The sequence below is a fragment of the Perna viridis genome, chromosome 7 (genome assembly GCF_037379345.1).
Source record: "Perna viridis isolate PV_CMFRI_1.1 ecotype Kerala chromosome 7, ASM3737934v1, whole genome shotgun sequence".
Lineage (NCBI taxonomy): Eukaryota > Metazoa > Mollusca > Bivalvia > Mytilida > Mytilidae > Perna > Perna viridis.
Genome location: NC_142451.1, coordinates 16,429,837 through 16,455,326, shown reverse-complemented (window position 1 = coordinate 16,455,326; position 25,490 = coordinate 16,429,837). Strand labels below are relative to the sequence as shown.

Here is a 25,490-nt window from a genome sequence, read left to right as displayed (position 1 = left end):
AACTGAAAAAGCTGAATATTTAAAGATTTTGCGGTTGTATAAAAAGGGACAACACAATACAAGTCATCCTTCAAAAGAAATACTCAAACAGTGGTGGCATTTTCTTTGCAGCATTTCTGCAATAAAAATGTATTTACCTGATGTATCAGCCAAATCACACCCATCTGTGCCATCTTTGTTACTTTTTGGAACAAAAACAACATTTCCTAGTTTTAGAATACTGGCCACTAACTGGAATGTCATTGTTACCTCAACTGGAGAAAATCCTATCACCTCCATACCATTCTGTAATAAAAACAGAATACCTGGTGTATTCTGACACATTTATATACAGAATGTCTTATTTGTACAGTTTGGCGTTTTTAAGCCAAGTAAAGTATACGAAAAATTTTGGCAATTGTAATTTTATAAACTTGTGTAATATCTATTTACCAGATATATATTGGACTTGACTTTATTATGGATTGGATCAGTGTTCAGTAATTTTATTGTTTCCCTTATTTGGCGAACCCTAAGGGTGCACTCAATACTTAAACTCAGACTTAATAATTGGCCAAATTTAATCTGGAGGTTTTACTCGGTAGACAGAGCAATAAAATGTGCTAAAATTAGCACAATACAATACAGTATTTCTGTAACTGCACTTATTCATGATAGATTTATTCTCTAAAATCTCCAAAAGTATGTACTTTAAATTCAAACAGAACTAAAACATAATTTTTTTTTTTTTTTATAAAAAATGGGACCAACTTAAATTTGCAATAATTAAAATTCATGTTATGGAGTTCAGACCATCAATAGAGCAGGATATTTTTCAAAAACTACTAATTTTTAAATGACATTTTCAACTAAAATCTTTAAAAAATAACTAATGCAATAATTTCTGAATTAAATTGGGGTTGGGGGGGTGGGGTGGGGGGGGGGTGTTTAGATAAATCCATTATTTTATTCAACAAACATTGTTTGAATTTATGTCAATGCACCAATTTTTGCTATTTCTGTGGCGAACAGAAAAGAGCAAATCTAGCACTCCAGCTAAGGACCATGCAAAATGTAATATATGGTTGGAAAGCCTACATATTTTTATTTTTGACATTTTGTTTAAAATACTTTAGTAAACAGAAATCAACATTTGTTTTTTCATATAACCCGTGCTCATAGGAGATAAAAATTATGTAGAATGCACTGTGGATTTCAAAATTAAGGGAGATAACTCTGTAAATGACACTCAAATACAATAGAATCTACTGGATTTTCAAAGTTGATTATCTCCTAAGAGCAGACAGATCAGAATGAATAATTGCACATAATATAGACCCATAAAACAACTTAATTACAAAAACAAAAATATGTAGCCTTTTTTGGGATGTATCACATTTTTTCAGATTTTGCATGATTCTTACAAAGACTGTAACTTAAAAGATCATAATTGAATACACTATATGATATGTTTGAATAAATTTATAACCTTCAATTGCAGATAAACATAAAAAAAAAAAACTGACTCAAATCAAAACAAAACATCAATTATAAACAAAATGCTCCAAATGCCACAAAACCCAGCTTAATGTTCATAAACAGAACTTGCCATGAGGAAAGGCACGAAGATGGCAAAGACCTTTAAAAATAATTAACACTTCATGATAAGTCATACATAGATCTAACAATAACATTCACTCCTCATTTTAGCAGCTGTCTTACAACAACATCAAAGGTAAATATTACTGTCTTATTATAGAGTAAACATTAATTCTAATTTAACTAAAGGATAAACATTTTGATTGTATGATGTATCTATAATATTTATGTTATTCTGCAAAACTACATTTGTCATTTGGATCAATTTTGCAGGTAATAATGTATATTTAAGTAACTGGTTTTTTTTTTTAAATAACTGTGATTTTTCTTATTATTATTACTGTAATTCCATGATAAATCAACCACTAACAAATAATAAATAGCTGAAATTATCTCTTGGAAACAGCAAAATATCATCTCACTAAAGTGAAAGTCACTTTATAAAAATAGATAACTTGCAGAAAACAACAACGCAAGTATTTAGACTCAAACCAACCACTAACAGAACAACTAAATAGGTTTTTAAAGTTAAAATATCATTATTTGAAACACACTTTATTTCATTTTCAGCACAACAGACAATGAATATCAGCGTACTCACAAGTGTTGAAGAAAAGATCGCTGCCATGACCAACAACTCATTATTATGTAACGACACTAACATCACTTGTAAAGATATCCCATTAGACCATAACATAGTTTCTACAATGCTTTCAGTTTTGATCTTAGCCATAACAATGATTGCAGGGACAATAACAAACCTAATGACTCTACATAAATCTCTTAAACATAACTGGAAATCTAACTTTGTGCTAGTACAGTTTCTAGTAACAGGATTTGTAGCTTGTGGAATCATAACACCCATGCAAATAATCAGAATAGGACTCATGCTGAAACATTATGAATTTTATGAACTATGCCATTTCCATCAGTTCATACATCTTCATGTTAAAGGATGTACTTATCTAAGTACAGTCATAATAGCCTATGAAAGAATGCGAAGGACATCACCAGATCGATACATAAACTCCACAACAAAGCTCACAGTTGCTAAAGTTCTAGCAACATTTTCTTGGATTCTGATTCTTCCTCTTGTAACATCAGTGATTCGTGAAGCAGAATTTGAACCAACAGCTATATCTGTGTTTTCAGCTGACTGTGGATATATACATGGTAATAATGGATACTTGGTTGAGTCCATTGGTAATTACATTTTTGTAGGAGCATTCATATTGACTTCTCTGCTGTATATTGCATATTCATACAGATTATGGAAAAAGAAAGCTACACAAAATCGAAGAATTACACAGCGACCTAATATGAACAGAAACTCTGTAGAAATGTATAATAGAAATATGTATCTACACAATCAAGGCCCAAGGACTATTGTTATAAGACCTCGCAGTCCATTGCAGGCTAATGTATTCACAATTAATGAGAGACAACACAGTCCAAGTCCAAAACTAGAGCCAATTACACACCAACCAATTACAAGAAGTCCTTCCCCTACTCCATCTCTAATAAAAAGGGGGAAATCATGTCCGATACCAAAATCTGACAGATACACAGTAAAAAGTCCAACTACAAGTCTGAGGTCTCCATTAAAGAGAACACCAAGAAGTCCAACACTGACTCGCATGAATCCATCAGACTTTGAAATGATGAAACCGTTCAACTTTACAGAAAAAGATCAAACATCTCCAACTGTAAGAACAACAAAACTAATGGAATTTCCATTTGCAGGTGATTCTTTACCTACAGAACAACCTGCTCAAGAAGGCTATCTTAAACTCAATCATCTCTGTGACCATGTTCCAATACAGGTACAGGAAGTTCTGGGATGTGGCAGTAGTTCAAACAAAGATTCTGTCACATCTGGGATTACTGGGACAACTTCTACCAAGGAATCAGGTAACACATTCACAAGTCACAAAGAGTCTGAACAATCAAACATAACAGAAGGCAGTGGTAGAGATTATATGTTAGGGCCACCTGATATACTGACTAAGAAGTCATTGTCTGATGCTTCTGAAATTACATACCATGAATCTTTGACATCTGGTATTACTGGAACTACTTCTAGCTGTAGCTTAGGTCTAAATAGGACGATCAGCATATTACATGACTCCATTATTACAGAGAAAGAAAAAAAAGAAGGTCTGGATACACCTCAAAAATTGAGAGGTATACCAAAAAGTAAGTCCTCATGCACAAGTTTTTCAGAAGAAAGAAGTTCTCTAAAAAGTCAACTCTCAGTACAATCTGAAAATGAAGATGGGTCAACTAAACTGAATCCATTACGTCACACTCGTGTAAGTCCAAGCAACGTATGGCATCCAGAACTTGCAAAATCCAACTCTGAAATTCCACCAATACGCAAACCAACATCTCAAGGGAAATCCTCAAGAAAGAAAAAGAAAGGTAGCAAGAAAATGTTAAAAAAGCAACTTTCTATTGACAGTATAGGAAGATTTTCTATGAACTCTGTCCTTTCAGAACCTAGTACACTAGACATATGCAAAATAGACACAGTCAGCACAGCATCCTCTTATAAGTACAATGCTCGTAGTATTGATAGTTTTCTAGATGAAGGTCTTGCAAATATTCTGGAACAGCCAGAGCAAGAAGATGGTAACATGAGGGTTGTTTCGTCCATGTCAAAGTCTGATCACAGTAACCAACTAGCACTTCCTGAAATGCGAATAAGGAGCAATACTGGAGATATTCAAACAAGACATCTCCAAGTCAATGAGGATGAATTCAGGCTTCGAGCTCAGAGTGATCTTACAGAAGATAAGCAAAAAAAATTACTTGAAACTAAAAAATTTCAAAGTCTCCGAAACAGAAAACTTACTAACATGTCAGAGTCACAGTTACAGAAAAGTGCTTTTAGTTTATCAACTGACAGTAGTTTCTCAGATGCAAACCAAGATCATGATCCCTGTCCAAAAACAAGGATTAAATTGATTACACATAACATGCTTAATAGCTCAATAGAAAGTATTGAAATGGAATCAACTGACTGTGAAAAGTGTCCAGTGCAACTGCCACAATTTGTAAGAACATCCAAAATAAAGGAAAGTATAATATATGTAGACTCTACAACTCAAACAGAGGACTTATTCTTAACAAAATCTGACAGTGCTAAAAATAGGAATATGAATACTAACTATCCAATCATAAAAATAATACGGCCAAGTGAACCAGACTCAGGAAATCTACCAAATGAAATCAGAAATCCAAACTCCAAGTATCATTCAAAGTCAAGTCTCAATGATAGTAGCCCAAAAAAAACTCAGTCAAATAGACAATCCTTGGTAGAAAAATCTATCAACAGCCCTATCAATCAAAGAACAATATGTGGACGACAGAATGTATCCCATGACCAGGAAAGAGTTACAAAGGGCATCATGTGTTGTTTGATTCTTGCCATCTCATTTTTCCTCTTCTATATGCCTACATTCTTGGTCACTTACCTGATTGATAAGCTTCCAAACAGTATTGATTTAGATGTGCTAGTTGCTGCACGTAGTATTGAATATTTGTATTATGTGTTTGTTCCAAAGATATATACATACACTGATAAAAACATGTAAATGATCAAATTTGATAACATTAAAAGTGATATTTTATGTCATGCAAAAGTTGCTATTTGTTAAATTTTCATTATAGTTAGAATAAAGTCTTGATATCCTATCAGATTTTCTTTCACCATAAATTCAATTTCAGAAGTACATGTATGACTTCCTCTGGATAAAAAAAAAAGGCCTATCATTTCACTGAACTCATTTGAACAGGCCACAGTGACATCATCGATGTTAGTAAATTGATTTGTACAGATCATCACTGTAACCTTTGGAACAATTCATGTTGGAGATTCTCCACTAATTTCACTGTCTTGTGTGAATTATTTAAACATACCTATTAACCCTCCGACAATAGTGGGGAGACCCACCAAATTTATGACAAAATTAAAAATCTTTCACTAATAGTTTGATTTTTGGGAGGCTTTCAGTTAAAATTACTATTTTTTGTGGGAAAATACTATATAATTGAAATTTTACATTTTTTTCGAGCACAAAATAAGGAAAATGAACCAAGTACTCAGTTGTAGTCAAATTTTCCCGAAAATGTGTCCTACAATATGGCACACCTACAAGAACAACGTGTTAAAATTTCAAGCCTTTGTGATGGGTAGTTGCTGAAAAAAATGTTACAGGTAGAAACATAGGCAAGGGTCAAACATTGTACCCCTCTCCTTTGGAGCAGGTATAACGGACACTTTGATAAAAAGTACCCCTTACATATGCTATCATTGCTATGGGCTAGATTAAATGAGTAACAGTAACAGAGTAACAGTGACCACTTTCATTATGATGGAAGTTCTTTCAATAATTAGTTTTTCAAACTAATTTTCATAACCAAAAAATTCTAAAATTAAGTAACATCTTGTGTAACTGATTTATTTAGTTAAGTAAATGATTGTTTCCACACGTAATAAAATAGTCTCTTTTTTTTTCTTGACTTAATCTTTATATTAATGAATTTATTTTATTCAAACAGGGGATTTCCCTATCTCATTAAGTGAAACACATGCTTACTATTTCTCATCTTTGTAGATGTCACAGGCATCACACTGTTAATCACAACTCTTACTAACACCCTACCCATAACCATCAAAAGTGGACAAAACAGGCTGATGACCATTATCAGTTATACCATAATTCCAAGATGTCACTATACTCGGCGTCACATAAATAACATACTGTTAAAATTTGAATAAAAATATTTTCTACGACTTTATTGACACCAACCGTCGTTTAAATTGTCTTAAATGACTTGCTCATTCGTTTAGCCAAACAGCTTCTCAAAAACAAGTCGCTTATTAGCTTAAATCATGCGTAACAAATCCTTACGGGAAAATCCCATACTAATATCCGCCATGTTGGTTTTTACGGGACGATTTGTTTACAAACAAAGTTCGTAAATTCCCGTCGAACTCCGGTGACAATCGTCTGCTTGATCAACTTCTCGGTATTGTACGTTGTTTGCGTAAAATAAATCCGAGATATCCGAAATAACGCCGAAGTGCATTCTGGGTTCTTCGGTTTTTGGACAAACCATTTAAACGTAAACATCTCCTAGCAACCTGATCACTGTAAACATGGCCGACTTTTTACAATGTAAATATTGGCACCTAGAATTAAAATCTGACCGGAATTTAACGATTCAATGTTTAGGGAGAAGCCGTTTGGCTAAACGAATGAGCAAGTCATTTAAGACAATTTAAACGACGGTAGGTGTCAATAAAGTCGTAGAAAATATTTTTATTCAAATTTTAACAGTATGTTATTTATGTGACGCCGAGTATAGCTTTGGGGAGGTTAATGCCCTTTCTCTATTAACCAATCTCCACTTATTGAGATAATAGTTGTCAACAGATCTAACTTAAATATGTCACAGACAAATTAAACTCTTTCACATCATAACTAATTTAAAACTAACCTTGATCAGGCTAAAGTTATTCTGGTCATCTACGGTATCAACATCTATACATCCACTCTGTTTCAGAAAGGTGTAGGATTCAGGGTCCTCTGACAACTTTAAGGCATCTACAATATTATGATATCAATAAGTCAAAAGTGACTTTATGACATTCTTTATTCACTAATAACATGGGATGATTTCTAATACTATACAAGTATTATTGTTTCTTGGGTATAAAATTTTCATGGCTTTTGTGGATTTGCAAAAGTATAAAATTTGGTTCCCAATAAAATGAAAATTTCTCCTTCATTTGTGTGATGGAGTTGTCAAATCAACATATTCCAGGATCTATTAACTGATGTCCCTGGAAACAAAAGTATTCTAACAGTGTTAGAATCACAAATTTGAGTTCTAGTACTTGTTCATTACCAGTGCTTTATTCTAAATAACATAGAAGAAAATTATAGATCAATTTATCCATACTGAATGTTTAAAAGCAAGTGCTTTAAGACTGTTGCATAGTGTATTCTATATAAAATTAACCTTTATCTTACAAAATCATAATAAACCATAACAAAAAGTCAGATTTTTCTTGAAGCAGCAAATTATCCTGTCTGTAATTCTATTTTACAGTACATATATCATGTCACCTCTAAAACAAGTTACCTAGTAAATCTTTATCAGCTCCTCTCAACAGTTGGTAAAAAACATGGAAATTTCTCTCTCCTTTCATCTGGAATGCTACCCTGGACTATATAGCGACAAATATCAAACTATCAATTAGACGTGTATCACCATAAAATGCATTAAAGAAATAGGTCATAACCTACATTCAAAATCAAATTCTTCTTTCTTTTCTTTCTTTTTTTTTTTTTTTTTGGCCTGAAAGTTGGAACATGAAATCAGCTCCAATATTCATCTAATTCATAGAAAGTATCCAATACCATTACATCAGCCAGTTGATATCCATTTAATCTGTATTTCCCTTTCATGTAATATACTTATAATTCAAATAATTTTCCAAAAGATTGATTTCCTTAAATGCAAATAATATGCTAAGTATATTGCTGAATACATGTGGTCATTAAGGCAGGTTAATCTGTAGATATCTTTTCCCCATGCTAATCTTTTTCATTGTTTACTAACCTTTTCCAAAAGATCTGAAAAGATAAAAAAAATCATGAAAATATTCCACAAAAATAAAGTCAGAACTTTTTTTTTGTCAGTGGAGTCTTATGCCTTGTCTTCAACTTTCATTTATATAAACCAAGTTGATCATATAAATAAAGCCTTTATATTGCACAAACAAACAGTGGAAATGTCTTGTATGTGTTAATGTTAGAACCAGACGAGGCTGATCTTTAGCCAGTGTACAAGTGTATACTGAATTTATATTAGAGAAAATGTAATAAAAGAATCAAGTTTCGTCTTTAAAATTCTAAAATGCACACAAAAGATCTTTGCTAAACAATTTCCAGCAGTATGGTGAATGACAATAATAATTGGATAATTAATTTGAAAGAGTGAATAACCAAAATATGATCACAAGTGCCGCAGAACACCTAGATTTATCAAGTGTACAGAACTTGTCCCACACTAGAGTTAAATCTTAATGTGTTCTTGACACGAGTGATCATATTTGGGTTACTCACGATAACCAATTGATTATCCTATTTATTATATAGATTTCCTCCATTATTCATTGTCATTTTCAACATTAATTTAAAATTTTGTGAAGGCACATCAATATTTGTGTTGTGACAATTTGGCAGGAGAAAGCGTGAGAGTGAAATTACCTAATTTATTTCATAGTGAATTATTGAAAAAAATTACACTGGGAACATTCAGTAAATCACTGCTATAGATCTATATAATAAATTGGTGGTATTATCCCTGATTCTAAATACCAATAATATTTATAAGGTAAAAAAAAATACTTAACTGACCTTGAGTTCATAAAATGCAAACATCACAGAAAGATTTTTTTTTATTTGGAGGCTGTGATGACTTGTCAGACACTTCCATTAGGTTCAATATTAAATAAAACTCATACATCATATTTAAAAGACCTTTCTGACTCATCAGGAAAAAAAAATTACAGCAAATGCTTTATCAATGATTATAAACCCAAATACTATGTTAAAGAATGATGAGTAATGCTACTAATGGTTACTGTTTAAAATTTAAATTATAAACAATCAACACCACCAAGTTGAAAAAGAACCACTTCAGTACCTCTATTAAAGACATTAAAAAAATTTACTGAAAATGATAGCTGAAGAAGTGCTGTTTTGGTTTACTCTCCATAATTTATACCACATCGAGCTGTCTTTACAAGTAAAGTCAACCTCTAAAGAGGTTCCAATGAAATAAGACTAGTCTTATAGTGGCATACTTGACACAACTACTGAATTTAAATTAATAAAATGAATAAAAAGCTGAAGTATTTTACCATGTGTTTTATAATGTACTTTACCATGTTCAGTGTTCTAGAATTCCTATTTCCCGTTACCCGGGGCAAGTGAAATTTTGGTCAGGGAAAGTTAGGTACTTAGTTACACTTTCCCGTGGCAAGTTGAAAACTTTATATGCTGTAAGGATTTCTTTTGTTAGGAGAGCAGTCACTGACTGTGGGAAAGTTGATTTTATATGGATTTTTCCCGAGGAAACCTCAATTTCTGAAAAATCCTAGAACACTGCATGTTTCCACAACATTATGAACATACCAGTAGTCAATTTATGAAAGCACTACATCATGTGTTAAATATGTTACTTACAATTTGTTATGACACCTCCTAAAGGGTCCCCCTTGTAATCAAACTCAATATCCATATATTTCCCCTGAAAAATAGCAACAAAATAAATCAAAAATTACAAAAAAATCATTACTCACTAAATAACAAAATATAAACACTTGGCATGCCATCAATTAGTAAGGAGAACGTTTTTTTTTAGGTTTTTTTTCTAGTTCTAGAACATGAGGCAACTAAATGTTTTTATAATCCAGCATGCAGATTTATGTGTTTTTTTGTAACTTATACAATATGTTTATGAGTTGAGTCCATCGATTCTGTGTTTATGGCATTCAGATATTGCAGGTATATGAATCTGATGTCAACTATGCTTTTATTTTTGCCTATAGCTATACAATTTTTAATGTATCAATTATCTTCTATTTCTAGTCTAATAAGTTTGTCAGCATTTATACATTATATTGCTAAATAATTTTATCTGAACAGGAGTTGTAGATACATTAAGAATCTAACACATGTGTGAGTGCAAGATATCTCAGACACCTGAGGGTAAGATTGTTCTCAAACAAGTCTCTGACTAGTTAGAGAACTATTATTTCTCCCATTCATTGGCTTCATTCACAGTGATTAAAAATTTGTAATTTCCCGGCACATCCCAAGAAATTAAAATATCGCTTATAGACTCCAATGCTTATCACGCTTCCCATGTTTAGAGTTGTTATTCATATTGTTGATCAATTAAATACTTGTTGATTTACGAATGTTATTCATATTTTAAAAAAATTAGTTGGTAGTATATCAACTAATCATATTGGAAGTGATATCGATGACGTAATGACTTGATGACTGGAGGGTAGGTCCTTGATGACGTAGTTGATGTTGGGAGAATTCAGGGTGTTGGAAAATTCCTGTAATCGCTCGAGATTGAAGGAGAATCTATATATCATACCCAAGGAAGTCTGAGATTTCCCAACTTTACATGAGAAAAACTGTGTTGTTGAATTATTTTCTTACTCAGTTTGTTTTCTGATTCAATGTTTTGAATTGAAATGACAAGCATTTGACAGAACACATTTATATGATGACCAGATGTAAAATATAAGTCACAGGATGGGTAAACAATAACCAATAATGCTCCTTGAAAAAATAGTTATAACAGAATTTTCAAACACACTTTGGTAAGAAATTATTATTATTTACTAACTCTTTATTTGATTGCCAATTTTTTCGGAAAGACTATATGTTCCGTCTCAACATTCCTGTGATTCAGATAATAAAATCTCACACAGATAAAAAAAAAAAAAAAAAAATTCTTAGTCTCTTAGTGAGAAATTTTACGTCACATATATGAGATTACTCATAGAATAATATGCAATATAATAGTAAGGTTTGAAGTAGTGGTCTTTATAAAGATCAGATAGATGATTTTACATGTCAAAATGCTATAAAAATCACTTTTATTTCTTATTTAGAAATAGTTACAGACCAAAAGAAAAACACAAGTTAAAGTTTTTTATTGTGTTGTTGCACTTCTCAGATTTTATCTGATTTGGATTATTGAAGTGAGAGATGATTTACTCCAAATTACAGATCAGAACTATAGAAAAATATGACATATATATAGACCCAGAGAGCATCGGAGTTGGGTGGATTTTTCAGCACCATTAATCACCTACACCATTGGTTGTGACTGAATTTTATATGGTTTGGTACTTAAAGATTCAATATTGTAAGCTTATTAAATACTTGAAAAGAATAAATCCTGAGCATCTAGCTTTTATATCTACTTCATACTGAGTAAATACTTTTCAACAGGATAGGAATATTTGAGCTCTTTAAAATAAATCGTGTAATTTAAACTTCCAGAATACATGGAAAGAGAGATAACTGCAGGTACAAAGTACATGTCTTAACTTAAAAAAAGAGAGAGACATTTAAAGAAAATTAAATAAGTTGGGTGGTAGTTCTGTGTTATCAAGTCCTATTATTGTCAAGGGTCACCTAAAAATTGAATATAAGGTAAGTGTCTCAGTGATTCCCATGCAAATACAGGATTTGTCTGAGAATAACTGATTCACATTTTCATCACCTCATCATATATTGTAATTCACTAGCTGGCAGATATTAACTTTTTTTTTCTCAAGAAATTTGCAATGCATCATTCTAAACTTGCCCACATGAATAATACAAAAATTGTTTCTTTCATAGAAAATTATATTTTGTTATTTCATCAGATGTTAATAAAATAGTGAAATTTACATACAGGTGTATCAATTAATACTTACAAATCTTGATGAGTTGTCATTTCTGTTTGTTTTGGCATTACCAAAGGCTGAAATTAGATAAACTTTTCAAATCAGGTGGTTATAAAATTCAATGTATGTATCACATACAGTTTGACACATATGACACATAAGCATCCATTGGAATTAATTTTATTGCCAACAAAAGAATAATAGTGTTGATGAAAATCTATCTATATACTAGTAAATGTAAATTCATCTTAGCACTTAATTTTTAGCAGATACTTTTTTGTCAGATTTCAGAATATCAACTTGATTTAGTATCTATTCATTATAACCATGAACACTATATTTCACATGTTTTCCATAAAGAAAGACTAATTTGTAGAAATTTTTTTTATTCTTTCTTACACAGAAAAAACTAAATCAGAATTGCTACACTTGACTATAACTATATGTCTCTAACTGCTTGCTTATTCCATAGCACTAAAACATTTACCAACATAATCTTATAATTATTGTGAAGACAGAATAACCATATGATCAAAGGAGACGAGTGGCCCTAGTTAAATTTGGTTGGGTTCAATACAATAGTGACCATAATTTGGTAACACCTAATTATCAATTAATTATCTTTTTTTTTATTCTATAGCAGATGTTTGTTCAAAAGGGGCACAGTAGAAATCATAAATATCTCTTACATCAGTACCCTGATATACTTGAAAAACGGTTGAAGCACATTCCTCGATATTATATCAACAATCCCAGTGAAACCAAAATTATTGGTTTATTAAAATATTGTCATAACAAACTTCTTATTAATTTAGCATCTTTTGTTGAACAAATATGTACATTATTTTAAACCTGTCAACTCACTATCCCCATGTTTTTGAATTCATTAATTGTAATTCTATGTATATTGTATTGTCTTTATATATTTGATTAGTATTGTATAACATGCTTATGTTGCACTGTAATGTGCCTGAGTTTCAAATAAAATCTTGAAATCTTAAAGTATAGTTTGAATATTCTACAATGAACAGACCAAGAAAAAGACGGCCGAGGTGGACTTTGAATTGATACAGTATCTTACTATACAAAGAATTTAAGACTTTGATGTTTCATAAGCAGAATACCAACTTAGGCACCCCCTGAATCATAACCTTATATGTTACTGTGAAAGTAATATTATTTGTGGTACCAACTTTCATAGTTTTAGTGAAAAATGATCAATCTGTTGATTCTAGAATTCATAGATATGACAATTCTATCATACTAACGAATGGAAATCTTCATGTTCATTGGAAACCAAATTTCGTGGTTCATCAAACCCACGAAAACCACAAAGAAATTGGTACCCCACAAACAATTATACTTTTACAGTAACTTGTGTTTCAATTTATAAATGATAATCATATGTTAGCAAACTAATATTTACAAATGAAAATCTTATGATTATCATATGTTCAATATCATATGAACTGAGCAGTATTTAACTACTGTGCAGATTCAGAAAGGTGAAAAATTATTCAATCAATCAATTGAAATTTTTTCCATTTCACCATCTCATCTCAGGATTATTATTATACGAAGACTGTTTTCTAGGAGTATTGAATGCATTCTAGCAATAAAAGTTCTTATATGTATCACTACCTGCCTGACTCTTTTGTGAAGATATGACCTTACCCTCTAAGACTGGGTTAGACTGTAATAACTGTTCCTTCACTCTATCAATATCTTGTCCTTTCCCTGATACCTCAGCTACATACTGCATTATAACTTTACTGGCCTCTGTAAATATATAACCTTAGTAAAACTGTTATGAACCTTAGTTACAACCTAACCCTTTTTGTAGAGGATTCATTAATTTAAGGCAGTTTCCAGTTTAGGTGGTTTGACAAAGGGCTGGACCGGGTATCATACAAAATCTCAAACTGAGACTTTTTTTCTAACTTTTACCAATCAAATTGCTTGAAAATAAAGATTTGATAAAAAAAAAACTCAAGGATTTGAGGAAAAATCTAAATTTGAGATTCTTTATGAGAATCAGAAAAACAGGTGATAGCCTCAGTAATAGGGTGAAGCAAAACTTCCATCAAAGATTGTCACACAATTAAGCATTCTGTTGACAGATTTTTTTCTGTTATGAGTTTCAAAGCCAAGATCTGCAGGAGTTGTCTCTGAATGAAAAAAAAAGATAGTGGCATGTTCTTATACTCAATCAGCATAATTAAAACAGTTTTTAAAAGTATACTTTTGAAAAAAACTTAGTACCAATATGTTTCCACTCAGTGCTTTCAGAGAAGACTTCGTAAAATTAAATACCACACGAAAAGACAACTTAATTCTGCTACTAACGCCAAGTGGGGACGATAAAAATACTAAGGAAGGGAAATGAAGGGCATTTATGAATGTAGATAAACACTAAATACATGATACATACTCCCACCCCAACTCATTCTAGTAAAACAAACATTTTATTATTGAAAAAATACAGAAATTCCTTAGGGTACTCATGAGCTACAGTCCTTGAACCGATCCGCGCAACGATTTGACGGATCAATGAACGTTGACTGATTGATTGATGACGAATCGAAGACTGAAAACTAGTGACTGATCTGATCGCAGTCTTGTTATGTAAAATGACGTAAGATGTGTTTGAAATAAAAGAAATGTAAAATAAAAGTATAAATTGATGTTTAAATCTATTACACTATGTAAATAAGTGTAAAATTGACAAAGAAAACAACAAAAACCATAAAATACAGTGACCACTCTGTGGTCACGTGATGCGATCACCGGTATAATGGATTGGTTTGACGGATCGATGACTGAACGGAAACTGATCGGTGATCGATGACCGATCACATTTTTTTGTTGCATTAAGTATCCCAACTTAAGTAAAATATTGTCCAATTAAGATCAAAAGAAGTTTCAGAAGGTCTACATCCTAAATGGTAATCATAAACAGTGAAAACCTCATTGTCAACTCTCACTTCGATATAGTTTTTAATTTTTTGCCTATCATACAATGGTTTAGGCAGCATAAATCATAATTTTATATTTTTTTCTATGTGAAACATTTGTAATTCACACAATCATACCAATATATACTGTAAATATAAGAAATGATTAGAATCAACAGTAAAATCGGACTCAACAAAACCATAAGCGAAATGTGAATGATTAAAAAATCTATCTAAACCACACAAAATCTGCAATCTCTTTAGTTGCAATGCCATTTAAACTTATGTAAACCTAATACCTTCCTAAACTCAAATTAACTCAAGTCGTAAAGGGGCTTGGTTCAGATAGGTTTTACTGTAAACAAGTTCAACCTTATTTTAACTGATACTGTACCAATAGGCAAGCTTTTAATTAATAGTGATAATTAGAAAGCAACAATGATACTACAGTCTGGTTAACTAGATTTTAAGGTAATTACATGTATCATACCTATTGATTAAGCCAACATGACAAATATTACTCATATAAATACAATGTATAATTTATCTTTCTATACAGTGAAGCAGTATCTATCACATGTTTATAATGATGAAGTGAAATGTAAAACTGTCGTGTTATTTCTCTCTAATAATTCCATCTTTCTGTTCGTACTTCATGCAATTAACAATACTGTATTCATTCTATGTATGTATATAACTTCTTACAGACAATGGTGTTTCACAGCTTTAGGCAAAACACAAATCACGAAAACATGAATGTCACATATCAATTGAGTATAAAATTCTGCACAAAAAAACGATGAAATCTAGAATTAATTGCTATTATTCAAGTGCCCTCACCTTCACGTCCTCATATGTTTTTCAGAAGTAAAATCTCACATAATAGTCAAGAGACAAAAGAAACAAATCAATATGACCAAGTATGTAGGCTTAAATCCTACTGAATTATACTGATATCTAACCAGGGGCACTGAAGTTCCCTAAGTTATCTGCATAAACTGACATCCACTGATGATCATTTTGTTACAGCTTTGTGCCACTCTCTCTACAAATATTTGCCTACATATTTTGCCGGCCCAATTTTCCCAATGATAATTCATCTACCTGTTCTGCAAGCCCCACTTTCTACTTAAATTCTGACAGCCAACTTTCTGCACCGATGTTCCATGTATTTTCCCCAACTGATATTTTACCTGCCTAGTTTGCCAATCACATTTTCCCCACGGATCTTTAACCTACTGGCTTTGCCAGCTCTTCTCCCACTTATATTTTACATGCCTAGTTGCCAATCACATTTTCCCTATGGATCTTTAACCCACAGGCTTTGCCAGCCCTTCTCCCACTGATATTTTACCTGCTTATTCTGCCAGTCCCATTTTTAAACTGACATTTTAACCACCAGTTTTACCAGTCCATTTTCTCCACTGACTTTTTTACATACCAGTTTTGCTAACCTCTCCCACTTACATTTTTTCCTCCTACTTTACCAGTCACATTTTCCTCACTGATGTTTTACCTACTCATTTCACCAGCCTTACTTCACCCATACTGTTTTAACCACCCCAACTTTCCTTTCAGATTTGCCTACAAGTTTTGCCAGTCCACTTTCCCTTCCAGTTTTGCTGGCTCTCTTCTTTCACTGATTTGGTATTATACCTAACAGTACCTATTTTCCCCACTAACGTTCATCAGCCTGTTTTGCTAGTTAACTTTCCCCATTGATATTTTACATACCTGTTTTTCCAGCCCCACTCTCTCCACTTATAATGATACATTGGTCCAAGTTTCTGTCTCTCATAGACCTGTAGGCTTCATCTGTTATGGCATATCTTCAAACAAAATCTCAGTACTAATTAACTATAGAATACATCAACGGATCCTACATCATCATATCATAATCTTATGGAGGAGACCAAATTTATCGGTAGTATCAATGCAAGCTCAAAAAAGATAAATGATGAGAGGCTAATAATACATAATACCTTCTGTCAAGAAGATCATAACTAATATTACAGTAGAGGATCCAAAAATTTAGAAAAGGGGGAACGGAGCTACTTCACTGATTTTCATTTTTTTTTTAAATTTATAATCAACCTTACTTTTTATCTGAGACAAACAATATAAGGCATTTAAAACAATGGATAAATATTGGAGTTACTTATAACAATGCTAGAACTGTTTTCATCATAAATACTGGTTATGTCAACCAACTTGCCCATATGTTAGACACCTTGGTTTGTGTTTCAAGACAGGATAGGCAGCGGTCTGATAAATTTGACCCACAGTCTCCTAGGTTTTGAAAATGACAGACATAGAGGTCAAGAGAACTCAGCAGCAACCATAGACAAAATCCACTCTTCTACATGTACCAGACTAGTCACTACATGCACCAGACTAGTCAAAATGACATTTAGAGTTTAGGAATCTCTTCAGCTAGATGGTAAAATCATGAATAATATATACCTTTTAGAGAATTTGTTACTTCTTATCTACAGGTGAGCTTAGAAGCAGCAAACATCCTGCTGTTAAGATATATATACACAGCAGTGAAGGAACAACCAATCCATAAAAAATTCGAACACAGCCTATGGTGGAGGTAAATTCATGGTGTAGAAAAATCACCAAACCAAGCAATGTTTTCAGTCTACATATGCTATATATTTATGCAACAATTGTCTTTTCAATATTCAGATCTGTATTTCTTAGAAAGCCCTACATTTGCCCACCACTAAATCAACCATTCCAAATTAAATCAAGAACGATAACTCTTGTATAGTATCAATTTCATACACAATCAAGATAATTTTCATCTTGAAAGTGCAACAACAAAATGAAAAGCTTTTAAAGAGCAGTTATGTAAACTGAATCTCTTATCTTGAAGTAGAAATAAAAGTGAGAGTGGGTTTTGGTGGGTCCTGTCTGATTTTCATAAAGACTAATACTTTAAGAATTTGGTACCCATATAATGGTCTAATATTACCCTTCAAATGACAAGAAACTATTACATAATACCCAACCAGAAACAAATGTGTATTGTTAATTGTTTTGTATTCAGTACAGTACAATGGAGTCAAATAAAATTCGATACAAACAAAACAACCATAAAAAGGCAGTACTGCTGTGTTGCTATATTACATATGCAGGCCACACAAAGTAAATTTGTAAATTCAAAAACTTCTTATTTCCTTTTTTCTAAAAATAGTATCAATCAACTCTGTGGCTTTCTATATATGAGAACAAAATGGGACAAGAAATAGGAGAATTGTAACTCCACTGTTTTATAGTTCCTTTGTAAATTTTGTTGTGTAGTTCCAGTTCAACAGTGTTTTTTTTTTTTAATTTCAAGTTATAATGCAACTAAATATGTAATAAAAATCTGCTTCTTATTCATTTTGATGACTCTGTAACTTGAGACATTTGTATGTTGCTTAAAAATTACATTTGGTTAACGTTTTTCTAAAGCATTGGAGGATAATAATTTTAACAAAAAATTTAAATGGCCTTACACATTGTATGGAAAAATTTATATGTCTGTTTCCTGCTACCCTACCTACCATTTTTTCTATAACATTTAAAGGCCAACATTTTAAGTCTAGATTGTCTCCAAAATTAACTCATACAAAAAATACTTTTGGAAGTAAAAGCAATATCCCTACCTACTTACCTATCAATTTTTTTTTCTTGCAGGTAGCAGGAAACAAGGCTGTTATAATTTTAAGGAGTTTTCTCCTCAATACTTTTTGCCCTGACGAGGGCCATAAAGCCCAAAATTTGGGCTCATAATCTTTAATATTTTTAGGTTTTATTCACATTTTATTTGTATTTAATTCCTTTTTACCTTTTATACGTGGTTATTGTTCACAAATTTATTGTTCTTATTCACGTTTAATATAAGCCACTTCACAACATATACTATTTTTATCATTATTTTGGGCCTATATACATACATGTGAGGGGGTAGTTCGTACAAGTTTCTGTTCCGATACTCATCAATGATATCATGGGTATACAGTGCAACATGTTTGTATGGGTTGACTGACACTACCACGTTCCCAATGTATGTCTGGAAATAGAAAGTTCGTTTATAACTATGGTAAGGGTAATTATAGGTACATCACAGGCTGATATAAATTAGCTGACCTGGAAACTGTAATTATTTCTGTATACTACTTTTCCTCATTATAATTAAACCAGTTACATATAATTTCATAAAATCTGGTTTCCATAAGAACTGAAAACATATCAAAGCAGTTTGGAATGGTGAAATTAGTAACTTTATCATTAGTTCAGGTAAAATTACTATTGGAGGATAGGCTTGCTCCTTTTAGCATGAGGCTTGTAACGTGTGGATATGAACTGTGTTAGCATTTTTTTTACATGTGTATAGGTGTTCTGTACAACCAAATCCATATAGTATTTCATTGCACCAACCACATTACATGCTTCCTTTAGTACTTACGTAAATCTGATCATGGTTAAATCTGTCATGTAGATTTGATATGAAGTTGTCCTCTGTTAATGGGTCTAGAAGTACAGCATCACTAACCCCTACATTGTTCTCAAATATGGCAAGAGTAACTTGATGTAACGCCATTCTGTGATCATATCATCTCCATCTCTGTAAAAACAAGATATATACTTTATATCATTGAGAAAAGAATATGTTACACTTTAATACAGAAATCAAATGTCTTTGATGACACAATAAATATACAAGTACATCTAACTGTAATATATTGGAATCAACTTCCTTTTGTAGCATGGTAAACCGTGTCAAAATCAAACCCCTTTGAGACATTAAAATTGATTTTGTTAAGATAGGTGTTAAGTATGCCAAGTTCAAAATACAATTGAAATCATAAAATAAATTTTTTCGACAGGTTTTTGTTTGGTTTATACAGGTATTGTTGTTCGGGAAATGATTGGGATTACATGTACAAGATAATGAAGTTAAAGTAAGTTGATCTGATGATTAAACATGCACGTACCCAATATTTGACATGAAAATGGGCCATAACTTTTGAACAGATATACCTATAACTTATGGTCATAAGCTTTTTGTAATAGTTAGATTTGATATAAAAATCACATTTTGGTACTTAGAAGTCTTCTACTTGGAAAGGTGAAATAATATTTTAAATGTCTTTAACCTCAAATTATATTTAATTCTATTTTAGTCTAGAACTGACACTTGATACACAAGTGGGAACCTTCGGTGGCTCCAAGTGTGTTTACCCATCTGGCATTGTTTTCTCATACACAAAAAGCTTACATATCCTAAATTATTCATTAATTACTTCCTAAGGTTAACATACCACCCAATTAAAACTTCTGAAATTAAAACTTTTGTGTCAATAATGACTTCCTATCATCCATTGAAAGTAGATACCTTATCTCTAAGTGGAACAACACCCCCTAAAAAGTACATATATTTCCAGATATTCAGTATCAGTTGACCTATAAGTGCAAGACCCAAAAGGGTAGTCAAAGATGTTTATAAATTCTCAATTAGAATCAGTTGTCTTGAGGATTTGCAGACAAAAAGTTTGTATGGACTATCAAGTTTTAGAACAAAATTTTATCATTTGAAATGACAGAGATTTATCATGAATGATCGAAATTTGTTTAAAGTTTCCAATATATCTTTTCAATACAAATGCAAAATGCAAACTAAGAATGTGCAGAAAAGTTTTAACCAATGAAGAAACAAGTCTCATGGAGACATTAAACAAGAATAAAAATCTTCAACATACAAATTACACAATCACACCTACATGTATTATAGTTCAACTACAGGTATTTTTCTCCTATTGAGGAAAGATAAGAAATGAAACAAAACAATTTACTTTCATTTGGAATAAAAAGCCAAAAAATAAAATTCCAGTGAATCATATTCTGCCATTTCATTACAAAGAATGGCAAACTGTTTAAAGGTAAAATCTACAATACATTAGATCCATGTTTGTATAGTAAGAGTTATTATGAAAGTGGCCATATAATAACCTACATTCTGTAGTTCTAAAGATTAAGGTTACAAACTGATTACACTTTTATTTGATGTTCAAAGTGTACCCTAATATTAAAAATTAAACATTCAGTGTAAATAACAACATAAATACAGACATTTAATACTCAAAAGGCCAAATATTTTCCATTTGTCACAGCTTTTATTATAAATGAGATTAAAACCTTGTATTATTCATGTCTTATCTCTGTTTATAAAAGTACTGGTTTTTCTTAAAGAGTATAGACAGGAAACAATTTGAAAAAAAATGTATACAATAGACCCTAGGGGATGACAGACATGCTCTTCCATCTCTCCAAGGGTAAAATTTCAGTCCAATTTGTAAGAATTGATATTAATTACCTTCTTCAAAACTATCTCAGCCTCTTTTCAATGGGAAAGTATGTGATATTTTTTTTAATGGGTAAATTTGGAATATCCATACAAAACCTTGAATTTTTAGATAAAATTTTATAGAGTATGTCAAGAAAAAGACAAGTCATAAATACTTAATCAATGTAATTTTGATCAGAAACTTCAACTTCCAATAGGGAAATAGATTATCGTTTTCGGGATTATTTTTTAGCCATTTTTTTTTTTTTTTATAAATACGGAAAAAGCCTTACATGTATTTCAGAAGTACTTTAAGGAGGTTGACAATTAGGGTAAGGGACACAAATCATTGAACATATGTAGTGACATTTTACATCAATCTCATGTAAGCATCAATCTGATTAAAATCAGCTGTAAGGATATGATACATTGCTTTACAAGGATATGTAGCGTTTCATAACAGCTGATTTTAATCAGATTGATGTAAGCATTAAAGTAACTTGGGCTGATTTCATTACGTTTCACATGGAAGCTTGATTGGCTTTAGTGAAATTGAATATGATACAAATATATCACTGATTTCAAGAGTTATGTCCCTTACCCTAGGTCTACCTCCTTAAGGCAAATAATATCACTGACAAGCTAAAAAAAAAAAAGTGGAAAAAAATAAAGAACAATAATCAGTTCCATTGAGTATTCATCATGATTTCTTCTGAGACTGACACAAAATTCAGTACATATTCTATCAGATTATTACAACAAATTCCTCTTTGCCTGATCATTAACAGTACAAAAAACTTTAATACCGACGAGCAGCTTATCAGGATTGTATATGTTCAAGAATGACACAATTCAAGTTGTAGTTACATGAGGACTTAAATATTGATAAAAACTGAATAAACTTAAAATTGATTACTCAAAACAAAATTTACAACTTCTTTTCCACACTTAACTAAATCTTTTCTGCACTTGGAACATGATGAAAAATGATTAATTATACCTTAATTCAACCTAATAAACTTCACACACTGATTTTATGGCTAAATACTGAAAAGCCTTCCATGGTCCACAAAGGATGAAAAAGACAGGATGAAAATTTATTAAACAGGATTTGTTGAGTTTAAATGAAAAGATCAAATGGAATAACCATGAAAGAAATTATTGCATAAATAAGATATTACAAGTGTGACCTTTTGAATTTTCAAATAAAATCTATTTCTAGATGTTTTATGAATTTCTATCATGATTCTGATATTAAACATTTCTAGCATTATAGAGGAATATACACATCAATGGAACACTAACTGTAAATATTACATAATAAAAAGTCCCTTTGGGTATTCTAAGGACTGTTTGATTGGTTTATATAACAATCTTCTATTAAATGATAAAAAATAGGTACCTTAACATATATCAATACTGGGAAACAAAACTCCCTTAATAATGAATCCAAGCCCCCTTTTTTCTCCTTAAAAAATTTAGTTGATAGCTCATAAACTAAATCTGAAATGTTCTCCAAATAGTAAACAGACCATCAGATCCTCAGAACAATCAATCATTATACAACAAGGGAATCCCAAGTTACAGTGTGACATGTTAACATGACAGATATTTGTATAAATTACTGGAGTAGCCCCAACCTTTTCAGAATTTCTGCATCTACCACAGCCTTTAGGAGGGAGGAAACAGGTGATTGGGCATTGATTTCACAAAAAGTCGTAAATGTAAAGTTAATCACATCACAACCTAAAATAGCATTGTGACATCATATCTTACAATCAATTTCACACTAACTTTTTGTGAAATTGATGCAAGGACTTTTAAATAAGGTGTCTATTGTTTAGACTGGATTCAGCTTAAATAGGTTCTCCTGTAGGCTTTAGTTGTTTATATTTTCCTTCAAAAATACCATTTCTACTGTTGACATATCCATACGACTATTGAGCGCTGCTGAACAGTGAAGAACTTTATTCCAAGATTTGTCATAATAAGGATTCAATTTTCACTACAACCAATTGTTTTAGTAATATAAGAAACACAACCTTCAAAATGGAATCACCAGTATAAATCTTCAAACTTAAAACCATGACACTGAATAATTCACTGATTTGTAGATTGGTTGATTACAGTTCAGTAAGGGAAAATTACACCAATCAAATCACTGTCACTGAGCTAGATTTAAATTTTGCTCAATAAAAAACTTACTCAGACTCAGATCAACCAAACATTACTCTAAATTTCATTAACGCTTCCTACTTGTTAGAGAAGTTGGACTACACCATCACAGGGCCACCAAGGCCACTAAAACATTAATCGATCAGCTATAGAAATTTTCCATAGAAACTGAGATCCAACACCTTTAAAGGGAACTGTGAACTCCATATTTGAATTTATATACTTTATTGCAGCACCTAAAATTTCATTAAAAAATTGTAGTTTATACATAACCAAAAATATTAGAACCCAACCAATAATTTCTCCATAACAGTATTCTTCCATCATTGTACTTTTACCTGGTTACACAATAGCTGAATGGAACATAGATAAGAGGGTCTACAGTGTATCTGACTTTTAACTGGTTCCACAGCTGAATGGTACATAGATCAGAGGGTCTACAATGTATCGGATTTTTACCTGGTTACACAGTAGCCCAATGGAACATAGACCAGAGGGTCTGCAATGTATCTGACTTTTAACTGGTTACACAGTAGCTGAATGGAACACAGACCAGAGGGTCTACAATGTAACTCACTTTTAACTGGTTACACAGTAGCTGAATGGAACACAGACCAGAGGGTCAACAATGTAACTCACTTTTAACTGGTTACACAGTAGCTGAATGGAACATAGATCAGAGGGTCTACAATGTATCTGATAAGAAAGTTGGTTATGATTGCATCTTTCGAACCAACGCCAAACCCTTACCATTAACCCCCCCCCTTTTTTTTATCCTTGAAACATTACTAAAATCAACAAAAATGACTTACATTTATTTATTCTAATGTAAAATTCCATCTAACATATAAACAACAAATCATCAAAATGACATGAAGGGTGTTTTGCAGCTGAAGTGCTGAAGGATACTGGTAAATTAAAATCCCAAGTGAATCATAAGCTCTTCATTGCAATTAAAGGTTTAACATCACTGATTAAAACAGGCCAAGTACTTCATCAAAATAACTTTATAGTCAGTGTACAGCTTCCGCAATGTAAACAAGCAAGTGATAAATATCTCGCTAAAGGGTTTTTCACTTCACGATGTTCTTAAACTTCAGAAATAAAAATTTGCCCTCTTCTGTATCCATCTTTTGCAACTTTATCAATTTCTAATTAAGAATAAAGGGTAAAGAGGAAAAATGTGAAGGGTACATCTAATCTTACATCATACACATATCCTGCTTAGGTCTTTAACTTGGTACCAAAAAGTAATAGTGCTTCATCGATAACATGGACATTTTTAAAATTGTTTGCTTGAGGAGGATGTCATTATCAAATATAATGAAGTTACATTATGAAATTATAAAAAGACCTTTTATTTCAGTACATGTACAAATATCAGGAAATATTCTTTTACCTCCATGCTGAGCCTCAATCCCTTTTGAAAAGGTTAAAATGGCATCAACTGTTTGTAGAGGTTTATCCATTGTTTATATCCCAATCAAATTATCGCATGAAACATACATTAACTCAAGACCAATTAAGCATTGTGTCAAGTAGTATTTAGATGACTTTTTGATACAGGGGTTGCAACACACCAGTTTATCAAGTACACATGACACTTTTCCAAATTTAGACCTACAAGTTTCTTAATTTTTTTTCTTTAAAACTCCATATCATTGTTATCACATATGTATTCACTATCCAAGTATAACAGTCCAGGTTTACTGCTCACTGTCATAAGGTGGATACAAATGGGAAAGAAAACACCCACCCCCTCTCCACTTATTGTAATAGCTGGATAAAATTGTGGAAGAAGACATCTCCCCTCTCCCCTTATTGTCATAGGCAGATACAAATGGGGAAGAAGATATCCCCCCTCTTCCCTTACTGTCACAGGTGGATACAAATGGGGAAGAAGACATCCCCCTCTCCCCTTATTGTCATAGGCAGATACAAATGGGGAAGA

At 32.0% G+C, this 25,490-nt stretch overlaps 1 protein-coding gene across 3 annotated transcripts in view; it reads right to left on the bottom strand.

Moving 5' to 3' along the window:
- LOC148611551 (unconventional myosin-Ia-like) overlaps window positions 1-25,490 on the bottom strand; it is an 80,753-nt gene that overhangs the window by 40,317 nt on the left and 14,946 nt on the right. For 2 of the 3 annotated variants that reach the window (XM_088592212.1, XM_088592213.1), the window contains exons 1-3: window positions 7,732-8,163; window positions 7,084-7,190; window positions 138-285 (exon numbers count right to left, since the gene is read on the bottom strand). In XM_088592212.1, coding sequence (XP_088448338.1) covers window positions 138-285; window positions 7,084-7,190; window positions 7,732-7,798 — 322 coding nt within the window. In that variant the 5' untranslated portion in view covers window positions 7,799-8,163. Of the gene's footprint in view, window positions 1-137; window positions 286-7,083; window positions 7,191-7,731; window positions 8,164-8,211; window positions 8,226-9,842; window positions 9,907-12,103; window positions 12,151-13,747; window positions 13,853-16,761; window positions 16,857-18,974; window positions 19,091-19,486; window positions 19,646-25,490 lie in introns of those variants that run through there. The other variant, XM_088592214.1, reaches the window with a different exon arrangement.